The sequence below is a fragment of the Camelus ferus genome, chromosome 6 (assembly GCF_009834535.1).
Source record: "Camelus ferus isolate YT-003-E chromosome 6, BCGSAC_Cfer_1.0, whole genome shotgun sequence".
In the NCBI taxonomy this organism is placed as follows: Eukaryota; Metazoa; Chordata; class Mammalia; order Artiodactyla; family Camelidae; genus Camelus; species Camelus ferus.
The window spans coordinates 29,115,070-29,130,505 of NC_045701.1; the positions used below are offsets into that span (position 1 = coordinate 29,115,070).

At 37.3% G+C, this 15,436-nt stretch overlaps 1 protein-coding gene across 7 annotated transcripts in view; it reads right to left on the minus strand.

Moving 5' to 3' along the window:
* The window catches only part of SLC12A6 (solute carrier family 12 member 6), an 83,290-nt gene that overhangs the window by 19,768 nt on the left and 48,086 nt on the right, over positions 1-15,436 (minus strand). For all 7 annotated transcript variants that reach the window (XM_006194838.3, XM_014567850.2, XM_006194839.3 and 4 more), the window contains 6 exons: positions 6,005-6,099; positions 4,856-4,987; positions 3,669-3,815; positions 2,254-2,308; positions 1,643-1,773; positions 713-954 (listed from right to left, as the gene is read on the minus strand). In XM_006194838.3, coding sequence (XP_006194900.1) covers positions 713-954; positions 1,643-1,773; positions 2,254-2,308; positions 3,669-3,815; positions 4,856-4,987; positions 6,005-6,099 — 802 coding nt within the window. The remainder of the gene's footprint in view (positions 1-712; positions 955-1,642; positions 1,774-2,253; positions 2,309-3,668; positions 3,816-4,855; positions 4,988-6,004; positions 6,100-15,436) is intronic.

Consider the following 15,436-nt stretch of genomic DNA (forward strand, 5'->3'; position numbering starts at 1 on the left):
ATCCCTGGATGATCTGGATGATTTTTCAAAGACAGTCACTCTATAAAGGTTATAAACAACACCCAGTGCTGGCTAGTCCCCACACTACTAGTCAAACGGGAAACAGGTCAGCCTATGAATCACAAATCTGTACAAATCCATTACCACTTCAAAAAATATATCTTAAGGTACCTGCAGTACTTGTGGTATGTAATGTAATCTACATGTAGAGGGATATACATGCAAATGATGATGTGACATTTATTTCCCTTTATTTTATGAGATGAAAGTCCATTATTGTATTAACAGCAGAATAAAAAATTTAATTATAAATACTTAGGTAGGAGTTTAGGTTTCCTTGACTCTCTTCGTTTTTCTTTAATAAAAGGAACCTAACATCTCAATACTTCATAAAGGTTGCTGGCAATAACTATGTTGTCTGAAGAGCCCTTCATGAATAGTTCAAATATGCACAGTCATAATTAGGAGGTTTTGAAAAACCTACTATCTATATTCAAATGATGGTCACAGACTCCAGTTCTATGCTTGGGACACAAGGAAGAGGATCAACACAACACAATTTGCTGGGAGGCTTCCTGCATAGATGCTAACTAGGCTTATCCAAGGGGAAAATCTTCGAGAGACTTGAAATTCTGACTTAGAATGATCACATCACCAGATGTCGTCAAGAAATACCCAATAATGACAGCTAGTCAGAGAGACAGGCACGTACGGGAAGTGTGGAGGGGCAAAAGAAGACTTGATGGCTCCAGCATAGATGGCCAAGATGGACACAATGACACAGGCCAGAAAGAGTGAGGCGAACTTGTTCACATAGCGCACGCCGATGAACACCACCAATACCATGAGGACCAAGAAGGCCGTGCCATAGACACGCATGTTATTCAGCATGGCGGCCGACTCCTTGAGCGCGTCATCACTACGAAAGATGGCAGCTCGGGGGACAATATACACCTGTTAAGAAATGAAGTAGAAAGGAGGTCAAGGTAATTAAATAAAAGGGCTGTTGTCCTCTACATCTGCTTTCACAAAGGAAAGCAAAACTGAGACAGAAAATGACTGGAGACTTACCCTAATTCCCTAATTCCTATTTGTATCTAAAATGCCTACAGACATGAGATATCATTGATATACAGAACAATCTATATGCTGTTCTGAATACTTATACATCCAAATGGAAAAAACAAGCAGTGTGTTAATAATCTATTCAAATCTATTATATAAAATAATTGTAACGATTATCTTGAGTCCTACTTCTACTATTACTTCAAATAGTAAAAAAATATATCCCAGTGAATAAATAAAGAAATGAAAAACATTTTATTTCATTAGGATAAAGACAAAAAAAGATAAACTTTATTTTACTTTTTCCCCATTAGTGTAAGTCTTGCCTCCGAGATTTTAACTTCTTGGTTGAGGTGGCAGGGTAGTGGTGACTGTATGGGAGAGGAAGGAGCAGGCAGGCAAAGGATACCCCCAACCTTCTGACTCATATTCCCAGAAGGAAGTCAGTAACAGGTTAGCAGTCAATCACTTGGCTGACTCCTATAGCTGACTTCTCAGAAGCTTTGAGATCAAATGGCAAAATAAATCCCAATCTCTATCTTTTCTACACGGTAGACACAATTAAATCACTACTCACCAGAAAAATTTCAATGGCACCAAGGATATACATGGCTGCTGCAAATGTGGTACCAAGATAAAAGCAGAGGCCAACAGCCCCACCAAACTCTGGGCCCAGTGCTCGGGAAATCATAAAGTATGAGCCCCCAGCTAAAAGACAAAACAGAAGGTGAACAGGATAAAGTATGTTAGTAAGAAGAATGTAAACGAGTCGTAAATAAGGAGGATAAATGTTTTAGGGTTTTGAAAACCTTGAATGTGATAAAAAGTAGATTTCCTAGTGGAAGTAAAAGATGAACCCTTATACTGCACATCAAATGCTCCAAATAAACCAGCACGATTTGTCAGTATTACTTTAAAAAAAAATCAAAGGATATTTACTACAGGCATGAGATAGCCCAATAAAATATATATTCTAACTAAAAGAAGCTAACAATGCAACAGAAATTAGGGATTCTGGCTTAAAACATAAAGAGGTTTTTAAAGAAGGTATTCTAAAGTCGAATGGTGTTAGTGTCCATGGCCAACAGACCACAGTATTCTGGTCCTTGGAATTCTGCACCTCTGGCTTTATAGGACAAACACACAGTAAGCACTGACTGACCCTGAAATCCAGTCACAGCTACTGACCTGGCACCACTCCATTTGTGGCAATGGCACTCATGGAGATAGCGGTCAACATTGTCTGTAAAGAAAGGGACAGGAGAAGACTGTTACTGTAAAAAGACAACATTTTTGTACTATGTTCCCCTCTGTGGACCTCAGAGCACTTACTGAATATTTAACTCTACCTACTTGTATGGAGGGAGTTTCCTGCCACACCGAATGGTACAGAAATGAGATAATGCCCTTCAACACATCACACTCGTCATACTCCTAAGTATCTGGTGTGTTCTGTTAAAATGATCCTACGTCGTAATCAGGGGGTTAGGTGCTATTAAGAACCACTGATCTTGCCCTGGTTTCGTAGCTAAAAACTTGGAAAACAGATTGGAAACTGACTAAAGACTGGCTACAATAACAAGAACAAAATTCATTAAGAAGGGGAACCGTTGAAGACTCATAAGAACTGTGTTTCAGAAACATTACCTGGCAGCGACAGAGGGCAGAATGGACTGCAGGTAGGGAGTAGATGGAGGCAGAGTGACTTGTTAGTAGGCTACTGGAGTAGCTCAGTGGGAGGTAAGGACGGCAGTGGTAGAAGTGGGAACAGAAAGAAACGGCTGAAAGTAAGAGATTTCAGAGGCAGACTTGATTGGCCTTGATAGATGATTAGATGCGAGAGGCAATCAAGGGGCCAAATATGGCCCTGAAGTTTAAAGACTAAGAAACTGAAAAAAAAAATGGTGGTATAACTATGTTATTAATGACACGGCTATGTCTGTTTACCCTGCTTTGCACAGTAGTCAGCTGAGTATAATGTATAGTGGTGACAGTAAAAGGAGTCAGTAGACAGCTGAATAATAACATAAAATTTTTATAATAATCTATCAACTTACAATAAAATTGAGAGAGGTGGCTGGGATACACAGATAAGAGAAGTTTAAAGGAAGATCAGAGTGTTCTCAGTACAATGGAGAGAGGACCTGGAAAGAACACCTGAATTTCCAGGGAAGGGACAGTGGATGAGACTTCAAAACAATTCAAATATCTCTTACCCTCAAACAACAATCAGTTTTGTTTATCAGTACTGTACTGGAGTAGTACCTCACATTTTCTAACATTTTCTGCCACAACATTGGTGTTATCAAACTCAAGTGGTTTGTATTCTGAATTCTTTGAAGTCAGGGACCATATCTCCTACTCCCTATGGAAGTTTTTTTTCGTAACTTCAAGTATATCATATTACAGATATAAACAGCAAATAAATGACACTAAATAACTGAAAATCCTTTAGATTTTAATATCAAAACAATCTCTCCTGTTGGGATCGTGAGTCTTTCCCCAGGATATATTCTTTCTTTTATTCCTGAAGAGGTCAAGAATGATATTCCTGAGCTCTCTCAGTATTGTAGGTGATCTCCAGGAGCCAACTCGGGACTTACACAGCAGCAGCAGATAAGGACAATTGCAAAGGCCTGCAGAACTCCAGCTGTGCCCACCACCCACGTGAGGCGTAAAAACAGGATCACTCCAAAAATATTTTGTAGACACGGGAGGTAGACACCCATGAAGGTACCCATCTGTGGGGTCTGGAAAGAAATGTTGACAAAAGAAAAAAATCATACAGTCATCCAGACAGGTGCTTTTATGCCTTTACTTCTGCATAAAAACTTGGGCCCTGACTACTGTATTAATTGCAAAGCTGAGATGATAAGTCTAAGCAACATCTTTTAAAAGACCCACCCTCCATCTTAACAAATGTCTATCACCATACCTTTGAGCTATAGGTTTTTACTTTACATAGGTCTCCACATAGGTTTTTACACAGGCTTTTGACCATAAATAAACTATTAAGTGTACCCTCAACAATTTAAAATCTTCTGTTCTTAAAAGCCATTAGCCTTCTCTTTTTAAAAAAAATGGAATAATGACTTTATGGAATTCCTTCAGAATCTGGCATAACTCTTTCATAGCAGTTGGTAAAAGTAGTAGATAAAATGAAGATCTGAGGGTCATTTTCCCCTTGAACAACCAAGAAGCTAATTTGTAATATTGTTCCATATTTTCATTTTGAGAAAAACTGATATTTGGTCTTTGAAAACCCCCACAACTTCACAGCAGAGAGGTGGCATCCTAGATGGGTGTGGATACCTTTTTTTTTTTAAGTCCTATTCTCTCTCCCTGAACTGCTCGTCTCCCAGCTATTAAATGGCTCACTCCCTCATCCTAGTTAGGTCTCTGCTCAAAAATCACGTGTCAGAAGGGCTTTCCCTGACAACCTCTCTAAAATAGCAACCCCCTCCCCAGCCCTGGCTCTCTTCCTGGTGAGTCTCAGTCTCCTTACCTTGCTTATATTCTGTTAGAGCATTTACCAACACTTAATACACTGTATAATTTAACATAGTCAAACAGCTTAAGGACTGTCTTGCCACACTAGAATTTAGTCTGCATGACAGCGGGACGCTGTATGCTCTCTTTGTGCTACGACCCCCCTCCCCAGTGCCTAGAACAGGGCTGGGATAGATCACGTAGTCAGCAGTCCTTGAGCAGAGAGTGATGCCCCGGACACCTCCTCCTTTTTTTGTCTGTGGGGCTCTTTCCATTCATCCTTGTTATTCCAAGGCCTCACCTTGGCGGGCTTCTTTTTCCCCTCGGAGATGTTCTCCGCCTCTTCATGTTCCTTTGCTCCTTGTGTCAGGTTAGTGTAATTGGCCATGCGGTTGAGGAGAGAAGACACCTTCGGTCTGGTGTCCATTTCTTCCTACAAAGCCAGAAATGAGGAAGAAATGAATGATGAACACTGGAAATAAGCATCAAAATGACCCCTCTATCAGAAAATTGCTAAGTAAAGGAGAAAATAATTCACAGGTAAATATTTTAAGAAAATTTAATGACACTTTATTCTTCCCTCACATTATAATACATAACCAGGGCAAATAATGAGTACTTAGACAATTTTTAAATGAAAAGCTTTATGATTCTTTCTAATAGCTTAACGTTACAGTAAAAACAAAACCACACTGGCCCCTACGGATAGCTGTAACCTCCTAAAGGTTAATATAATCTTTAACCAAAGTACTGCTAACGGTCTGCTAACATTTATAGCTATAATTCATAGCACAAGCATGAACAGATCAATCAAAAGCTTTTGTGACTGAACCAAATATTCACCGCAGACCTTTTCTTGAAGGAAGCTAAGAGAAAATATCATTTAAAAAATAGGTACACTGAGAAAAGTGGCACTCAAATCACTGTCCAAAGTAAAGGCAGTGCTAGACTAAATCAGGGTCCTTTCAACAACGTGGCCACAGATCCCACCAGAGTCCATGCTGTCTTAGTCAGATAAGACATACGGATCCTCTTACTGTAGCAACCTGCTTCCTACCCTGATTTTTGGTTAATAGTTCTAAGGTAAATGACAGTCATCCCAAACACAGAGTTGAAAAGTACACTACTTTATACTTAGCAGATGATTCCACTGTAAACATTTAAACCCTAGCTAAATGAGATAGCAAAGTTCTCGATATGCCTGTGGTATCAACATTCCTTCCCCTTTATTTCATAGAAATTTGATTCAGTGGCTATTCATTATTAGCAAAAATTAGATTATACAGATTAAATCAACTACACTGACAAGCTGTAATAAGTACTATATTTTAACAATTAATTATTAAATTATCCAACCGGCAATGTTTTAAAACTAAATGGGATGGGAAACAGTGATCTTGAAAAACCTCTGTTCCTGAAATCTCTTCCCTGGTTTTCTCCCAAATATTACCTCAAAGAGTGCCAAATTTTTATCAAAATATTCATCTCCTTCTTCATAATTGGAATTGTTAAGATAAGCATTTCGAGCTTTCTTATGCCCATCATCTGGAAAAAAAAGTAAACCTAGTTAGTTTTTCATTGATATTGTAGAAGCATCAGCACCAAATAACAGCATGTTGCCTCTGTAACAACAGAACCCATTTTCATATTCAAATTTCCATCTGAGAGTGGTAGAACTCAATCAGCATTGCTTGCAGAAGGTGAGTCCCTCTCGAACAGGAGCAAAAACAAATCGATAAGAAGTAAAGGTCGTTCCTTTTCTTAACACTATGAAGGCCTCCAAAAACAGTATTCTTTTAGGATTCTAGCCTACAGCGATGCTACTCTTAATATTACCCAAATCTAGGATAAAAAAAATTGAATAGTCACTGAGCACTACTCAGCGTACAACGCTGACACCCCAAGGCTACTTTCTTTACACACTGTTGCTGTTGATAACGGCAGTAAAAGCCCTCTGCCTTCAGGGCTGTCTGACCTTTCATAAACGACATTAGGTCATTTAACCAAGTGTTATTTCTGTACAAACACTTGCCACGTATCTTTTTATGTGAAAAGAGGCACACCCTACAAAAATTTGGTGAACCAGCTATGAGGAGAAAAAAAAAGAAAAAGAGATTGGGTTCCCTAAAATAGTAGAGGAGTTTGTGCTTTCTTAACTTTGGTTCTTTAATTGTGTAAAAGTTATATAAGTAAAATCATCTGGTAGGAGAGTGAGAAAGAGAGAACATTTAAAAATTGTGTAAATGTCATTAAGAACTAAGATTTTAAATACTGAGGAAATAGACATTAACATAAAAATTAAAGAATTAATTTAAAGTCCTATAACCTTCAATATATAAGATGAGCTTAGGAAATACTCAACAAGCTATCAAAATAATTGTCATATCAAAGGACAGAAGAGACCACCTGAAGGGATTCCCACTGGCTAAAATCAGGATAATGTGAACACTAAAAATAAAGAATGTGATGAACTGAAATTCAAGCACTTAAAACAACTAGTCACCTTCACAGAGTTACTATGGAAACAACACTGAAGTCTGAAAAATAACGGAAGGAATCAAGCAATTATTCTGCCTTTTCTGTACCAACTGTATTTTAGGGTAACCAAATAGTTAAGAAAATTTCATTATAGAAACATTCTAGCCAATAAATGCAGATATAATTAGAAAAAAATCACCAATTTTCAACCTCTAATAAAGAACAAATCTGAGGAGTGATCATCAACGGTTGCTAAAACCATTAATTAAAAGGCTGCGGCGTAAACTCCATAAAGAATAGATCAGGGTGATCTGGAACCCAACGACCCATCTTACAATTACTAAAAGTGGGACAATACAACCTTCTAATGCAATACAATGAGAAATTCACTGTGCGACCTACAAGGTATTCTTGCCCCAAAGAATGGAAGCTGAATCTAACCAAGCCTCTAAATCTATCATGTTAAACATCATCACAAAGATGCAATCATCAAATTCAGAATGTGGAAAATTCCACATGACAATCTGATTTCTTCAACAAATAAAATGGCATAAATTTAAAAAGGTGAACTTATAAATTAAGAGACTTAAGATGACATGCCAATCAATTTCAACATGTGAAACTTGTTAGAATCCTGACTCAAGCCAAATGTCAGGAAATAATCAGAGGAATGTGAATATGAACTGGGTTTTTTTTATTTTTCATTTTAAAGAGTAAATAAAATCATCTGATCTCTCAAATTTTCTTTAAGTATTCCAGGAAAAAATTTGTGGGGGCTTGAAAATAGATTTGCAACACTGCTGAAGCTGGGTGATGGGTTCATAAAGGTTCATTATGCTATGTTATTTACTTTACTGTACCTTTGGAAATTCCCATAATAAAAAGTCATAAGAAAGGAAAATGCAATTATTTTCCTTTCTGTAATGGGTCCAAAAAATTCTAAAGAGAATGACACAGCTTAAAATTATCACCATTTTTGAGTAATTCATTTATTCAATTAATTCAACAAGTATTTATTCAATTCTTACGATATGCTGGGCACTAGGGATATAGCAGTAGACAGGGCAGTTAAAGACTATACTCCCATTGTGTGTATACTGAAATTACAGAAGACAAAAAAACTTAAAAAAAAATTGTAAGTTCAATGGAGAAAATGAAGCAAGTACTGGGACAGATTATGACTGGGGATGGGAAAAACATACAACTTCAGGTAAGATCATTAGAGTGCTGGTAAGCGGGCTCTTCAGAATTTTAAAAAATACTGATTTATAGTATTTGCCAATTTCCGTGGTATAAATACTCCCATGTGCTAATTTTAAGTTACTCATGTGAAGTCACTGAACATGGTTTGGGGAAGAGATGCATACTACTGATATGAGCTGGCTGTAGCACATCACTGGCATTGGATGGTCAGGAAAAACCTGCATTTCAGGCAGAGGGAACAGCAATTTAAAAAGATCCTAAAACAGAAACAATCTTAATGGATTCATAAAACAGAATGGATAACATGGCCAAAATAGAGTTAGGAAAGGGCAGAGTGGCTAGAAAGATAGGAAGAAACCAGATCAGGTAGTTAGCAAATGGATAGTTCTTCCAAACCCATTTACTGAGTAGTCGCTCCTTTTCAAGCTGACCTCTTCTAGATAATAACAACATGATCGGGGTTGGAGCTGGGGAGAGCGTGATATGAGTCTGTGTTAATGTTATTTCCATTATTTTGGGGACGGGGTAAACATAGATAGCATTTTTTTTTTTTAAGTAAGGGACTAAAAATGAAACAAAAAGTGGAAAAAAACTGAAATAATAATTTAGGACCGCAGAACAGTTCAAATATATCAATAATAAGGCAAATAGACAAAATTCATAAGTTAAAACATAAAGATTGACAGACTGGATTAGACAACAAAATCCAGGCAAGAGACGTAACATGGACACACAAAGGCTAAAACTAAAGGTAAGAGATGTATCAGGCAAATACTAACCAAAATAAAGCTGATACAGTTTTATTACTCACAGATAAAAATTTTAAGACAAAAGCTTTACTATGGGTGAGAGGGTAATCATATGACAAAAGGTTTAATTCACCAACAAAGTATATACGTTTTACACATACACCTATTGTTTATAGTTATCTCTTTTTGTGTTACATATTACCCCCAAATTTAGTGGCTTAACACATACGTATCATCTCATAGTTAGGAGGGGCTAAGAATATGGGTACGGCATAGCTGGTCCCTCTGCTTCAGAGTCTCCTGCCAGGGCTCTGGTCTCATCTGAAGGTCTGGATAAGATCCACCTTCAACCTCATCTACACAGCTGTTGGCAGAATTCAGTTCTTTTTAGGCTGTGGGCCAAGGGCCTTTTTCAGTTCCTTGCCACATGGGCCTTTCCATAGGTTAGCTTATAGCATGGCAGCTGGATTTCCTCAAAGCAAGCCATCTAAGAGCCAGAGAGGGAGTGCAAGACAGACAACAGTCTTTATAATCTCATTTGAAACTGACATGCTTTTGCCATGTTCTATTAATCAGGATTAAGTACAGCTCTCACTCAAAGGAGAGAAGGTTAACAAGGGCATGGATACCAGGAAGAAAGGAGTGATAGGCACCAACCTAAAAGACCACCTACCATATCCACCCACCCATCCATCCAATCACCCACCAATCCATCCATGCCTCAAAATATCTGAGGCAAAAATGGATAGAATTATATCAAGAAATTGACAAATCTACCAGCACACAAGGAGGTTTTTCATACTTTTCTCAGTAATTGATAAATGAAGCAGACAAAAATAGCCAGGGTAAAGAAATCTCAGTAACACAATGAAAAACCTTGACCTTAACGGATGTAGAGTTCTGCTTCCAAAATTAGAGAATATACTTTGTAATCAAACATACATGGAAAATTTACACATGGAAATTTATCAAATACTAGATCTTAAAGACAGAACAAATTTCAAACAGATATAATATAAACCATGATCTTGGTAATTAAGTTAGAATTTAATTATAAAAAGATAAAGTTAAAAATCCTTGCAGATTTAGAAATTAAAAAAAAAAAAAACCCACACACTTTGACAATAAAAACACTACCTATTGAAACTTGTAGGATCCAGCAAAAATAGCACTTCACGTGAAAGTTACTGCTTTAAAATTTTACATTAGCAAAGTAAAACGAATAAAAATTACACAAGCTAAGTACCTAGTTTAGGAAGCCAGAAAGAAAGCAGAATAAATCCTATGACAGTGTAAGGAAAAATATGATAACTATACCAGCTATCTTTTGGTTAAACATCCTTTCCTGCCTTCAACTTCCCATTTTTCCTGGGTCCTTATGCTTTAGGTAGATCTCTTGTAAACTGCAAGTATCTGTATTTTAAAAAATATGACAATCTGTCTTTTTAATTGTCAACTTCATTCCATCACCTTAGCAATTATTTGGACTAAATTCTACCGTCTTTTTATTCCTCTTTGGTCTTCTTTCTCTATGACTCATTCTCATTTCCTTACTGGATTTTTGGATTTATTTTTCCTTACTCCATTTTTTTCTCTCTTCTCTCTTAGAGTTTCCACATTCTATTTCTATTCTTTCAGTCAGTTCCAACTCTCTCCTCCAGAATAACATAATATTACTGTCTGCTATTTCCAGTAGTCTATTTTTTTAATACACAAACAAGACACTAAAATGATTTCATACTGACAATATTGACTTGAGTCAAGGTCCGCATCTACCATTTCACTTGTTCAATATTCTTTGTATCATTTCAGAATACTAGTCTTCTGGGATCATTTTCCTTACATGTGAGGTACATCCTTTAGAACTCCTTTAGAGAAGGGTTTCTCAAACTCAGCACTACGAAGTTTCAGAAAAAATAATTATTTGCCCTGGGGGACTGTTCAGTGCATTGTAAGATGTTTAAATGCATCCCTGGGCCATCTAGTCACTATGTGCCCGGAGCACCTCCAACAGTGACCATCAAAATGTCTCCAAATATTTCCAAATAGCCCTTGGGGGACAAAGTTGTCCCTCGTTGAAAACCGCTAGTTTAGAGCAAGTCTCGTGGTGAAAAATGTGCTCAGCTTTTACTTATCTGCAATTGTTTGTATTTTGCCCTTATTCCCAAGTGTCTTACTAAGCATGATTCTATGATAATTACATTTTTGTGAACACTTAAGACATTTTTTACCTGTTTTATTGTTGAGAATTCTGTTATTCTCTTCTATTCCTTCTTAGGTGTCTTGCAGCTCCATTAAGAAATGTCTAGGTGTAGTTTTCTTTTTGTTTACAAACACTCTTCTCCTGTTTCAAATCTACTGTTTAACTTCATTTTTTAAATATCAACTAGTTGTTTTCCTTCTCTTTGAACAGTCTTTCATTCCTGAGTAGTATGCTCATCTTCCTAACTGCATCCTTTATTGATGTAGACATTTAATAGTGTTATTTCCCAGACTCAGCACCAGTTCATCCGCCTTGAGGATTACAGGAGTAGTAGTCCCAGCCTCAGCATATGACTTCCCTACTATTCAATAGCCTGACAATATGGCTACTATAAAAACTTGACTTCAGAGCTATCCTGCCCCATCCTGCTGCCCGCTGGTCTAAGCCACCTCCTAAAGCTCTGGCTTCCCTTGCTATAGCCCTGGCATTTCTATGTCTGGGGCCTCTCTAGTCTCAAGTTTCAGATGCAACCACCTTAACTTTCAGACACTTTGGTTCTGGATATTTCTGCCCCAACTTCCATTTGCTTGCTTCCTTAATTTTGGGGAGGCAGGAGAATGTCTCTGGAGACTTTGCCTGCATTTATGAGACCTATGATGCCCCCCAGATTGCTTTACCCAGGATCTACTCACAGTGGTCCCAAAGAGCTCCTGGTCAATTATGAAAAGTCAAGGCTTTTTGGATAAGGAACAAAGATCTCATCAGGAGTGGTTAACCAAAAGGCATGGATCAACCAGGTACGAAATCAGAAGTGGTTATACTGAAAGGCATGGATCAATTCTGTCTGAACATCTTGGTGGGAAATCATGCTACTTCAGATGTACAGCCTTTAGAAGTCTGGGTCACTACTATGACCCCAGGAAATCCCAAATGGAATAAAAATTCTAGAGTTTCTGAATTGCAAATAATTTGCTCTGCAAGAACTACAAACCAAACCCATATCCTATGGCTGTTTTAGAATTCTCCAGGATTCTAAGAAGATTCCTTTGGAGGATACCTACTGAGACTGGCTTCAATAATGCTTTTAATGAAACAGCTCAACAGATCACTATTATGTTTCTTTTTCTCATTTTACTATATAAATAATGCTGACACTACTGGGAAACTTACTGGTGTTTCATTGCACAATTCAGACGAAAACTGACAGGAGTGCGACTGGCTCTACTGAAGATTTCAGATTTCTATTTGTTATGGCATACTGACAAATGGTATACTAATGGTCTTTATAAACACTTTTTTATTGTAGTGCTATTGTTTCTACTATGTTGCTTTTTTTTTCCATTACCACTAATACTACAATTTGGGCCTATGACAAATCTCAGATTCCTCCCTTGTCAAATGTTCTTTATTGGTCTGAGCCAGGCAGAACAGGAGCAGTAAATTTACTTAATCTCCCGTGGGACAGGTCTGGGTCTGAACTATGTGACTAAGTCAATGTGAAAGGCACACATTATGACTGGTTGCCACAGCTTTTAAGTCTGTTGCTTTCTATTCTTTTCTATTCTTTTTCTTTGCAAATTATTTGTTGAAGGAACTATGTCATGTGTTCAGTAAAGTTTCAGAAGGTCTGTATTTTGATGATCGCATCCATGAGATGTTGTTTAACATGTTGCTCTGATTTTTCTATTTCCTACAAATTGCTAATTGGATCTAGTGGCTTAAGCACATTCAGTATTTTTATGGGGGAGGGAGGAAAACTCCTTCAAAATGGTATTTTCATCTTCTGCCAGGAGGTATATGTCATCTGGATGTCTTTCTTTTTGAGATACTAGCAATTGTTGATGATTAATGCCTAGAGCCATTGATTTATGAGGGGTTACAAATGATGGTGTTCTTATTCTATTATTCTTCCTTAATTTATTAGCTGAAGTACTTTTATAAAGAGACACTCCCTCTAATTTACTATTTGGTTACTCATTGGTATAGTTAAAGGTAAGATAACTACTTCATTCTTTCCCTTTATTGACCCATTCTCAGAATAATGAATTGATTCACTAGAATAGTCCACAGGTGATCAGTTTTTAAAATTATCATTATGAACTCATGAATTTAAATACTAGATATGTTTCAAGTCAAATGCTTTTTCTGCAACTATTAATATTATGTTTCTCCTTTAATATGTTAAACACTGAATTATATAACTTAATAGTTAGGCTTCGGTCCCAGTGCAGGAAAGAGGACGAGGGAGAAGCCCATTCTGGGGCCTCCGCTCCTTGGTCATGGGGTGGGTACCAGGCCAGAGAGGGAAGAGGGGAGAAAAATCCCGCTCACTGGGCCAGCCCAGTGCCCAAGAGGTCAGAAGGGGTCTGTCTGAATGTGAGCCTGTGTGTGAGCGTGAAGCTCCACAGGGTTTGTATCTTCATTTTCTCAGGGTTGTGGAGAGGTTCACTTTGAGAGGGCATATATGAAAACTCTATATATTAAGTTGTGAAGTGGTAATAAGCAAATTTAAGACGATACTGCCAGTTTGTGCCTCTGTACCCTCAGATTATGTATTTTCGTTTCTTTAAAAAATATATTTAATGATACATCAATCATGTATTTTCAGCAGAAATCCAACTAGTCACAGGAGTAATTTTTAAAAATACAGTTGACTTTTAAATAATTCAGGGGGTTAATAAGTATAACTCATACTTGACCCCTGTACCCAAGGTTCCTCCTCTGCATGTGCATTCAACCAACCACAGACTGTGCAGTACTGTAGTATTTACTATTGAAAAAAATGCAAGTATAAGACAACCAGAGCAGTTCAAGCCCATGTTGTAAGGGTCAACTGTATGTTGCTTGATTCAGATTGCAAATATGTCATTTAGGATATTTGTATCTGTGCTCATAAGTAAAATTGGCTTATAGTGTTCTCATACTGTCATTGTTAAGTTTTTGTATCAACAGTATGCAAGTCTCAAACGGAGCTGGGGAATGTTTACTTGTTTTTCTGTTCCTTGAGAGAAACTGCAGTAGAGTGGACTTGTTTTTCCCTGAATGCTTGGTAAAAACTAAAAATGCCAGGGCCCACCACTCATTTGCTTGCTTGCTTTCTAAACTGTTTTAAATTGAAAATTACACACACACACACACACACACACACACACACACAGAGAAAAGTTCATAAATCATAAGCCTTCAGCTTGATTCATTACAACTGCAATTTCACCCTTCCATGTATCTCCTCAGCCTGACCCTGAGTTTTGCAAGAGATTTGATGAGTCAGTCAGTGGGAAAAGTAGATATATTAAAATAACTGCACCCTGTTGACAGGAAAAGCATTTGGAAGGTCTGAAAGATCCTATTATAAACTCCATTCAGCAGGCAAGACAACTGAAGCAGATTTTCACCTCCTGGGCCAAATTATACTAAACGAGGTTTTTTGTAGAGATTTGGAAAGAATTTTAATTCAAGCTACCGATGACCTTTTCTGAGAAAATATTATTAAAATAGAAGAAAATTATCTCTATCTCTTTTGCAAACTCCAAATTAAAAAAAAAATTAACCAGCCTTTTAAGGATTATGACTCTGTAGTTAAAGGTACTTAGGATGGGAGACAGAAGATGATAATTATTAACAGTAGGAGAAAAAAGGGAGAATATAATCTGACCTAATGAACCTAGAAGACAGAACCGAGGGTAGCAGGAGGAACTTACCTAAGAATCTAGCTAGAAGACTGGATAAATTTCATTTAAAAGTGAATGCAACTAGGGGAGGGAGGAAGGTATAGCTCAGTGGTAGAGTGCATGCCTAGCATACACAAGGTCCTGGGTTCAATCGCCAGTACCTCCATTAAAAATAAATAAATAATCTTGTTTATCTATTCTACATTTTGAGATCCTAGTCTGTCCCTTCCCACCCTCCGCCCCCTTGGCAACCACAAGTTTGTATTCTATGTCTATGAGTCTGTTTCTATTTTGTATTTATGTTCTTCTTTTTTTTAGATTCCACATATGAGCAATCTCATATGGTATTTTTCTTTCTCTTTCTGGCTTACTTCACTTATACTGTATAGCACAGGGAAATACAGACAAGATCTTGTGGTAGCTCATAGCGAAAAAATAAATGTGACAATGAATATATGTATGTTCATGTATAACTGAAAAACTGTGCTCTACACTGGAATTTGACACAACATTGTAAAATGACTATAACTCAATTAAAAAATGTAAAAATAAATAAATAAATAACCTAATTAACTCCT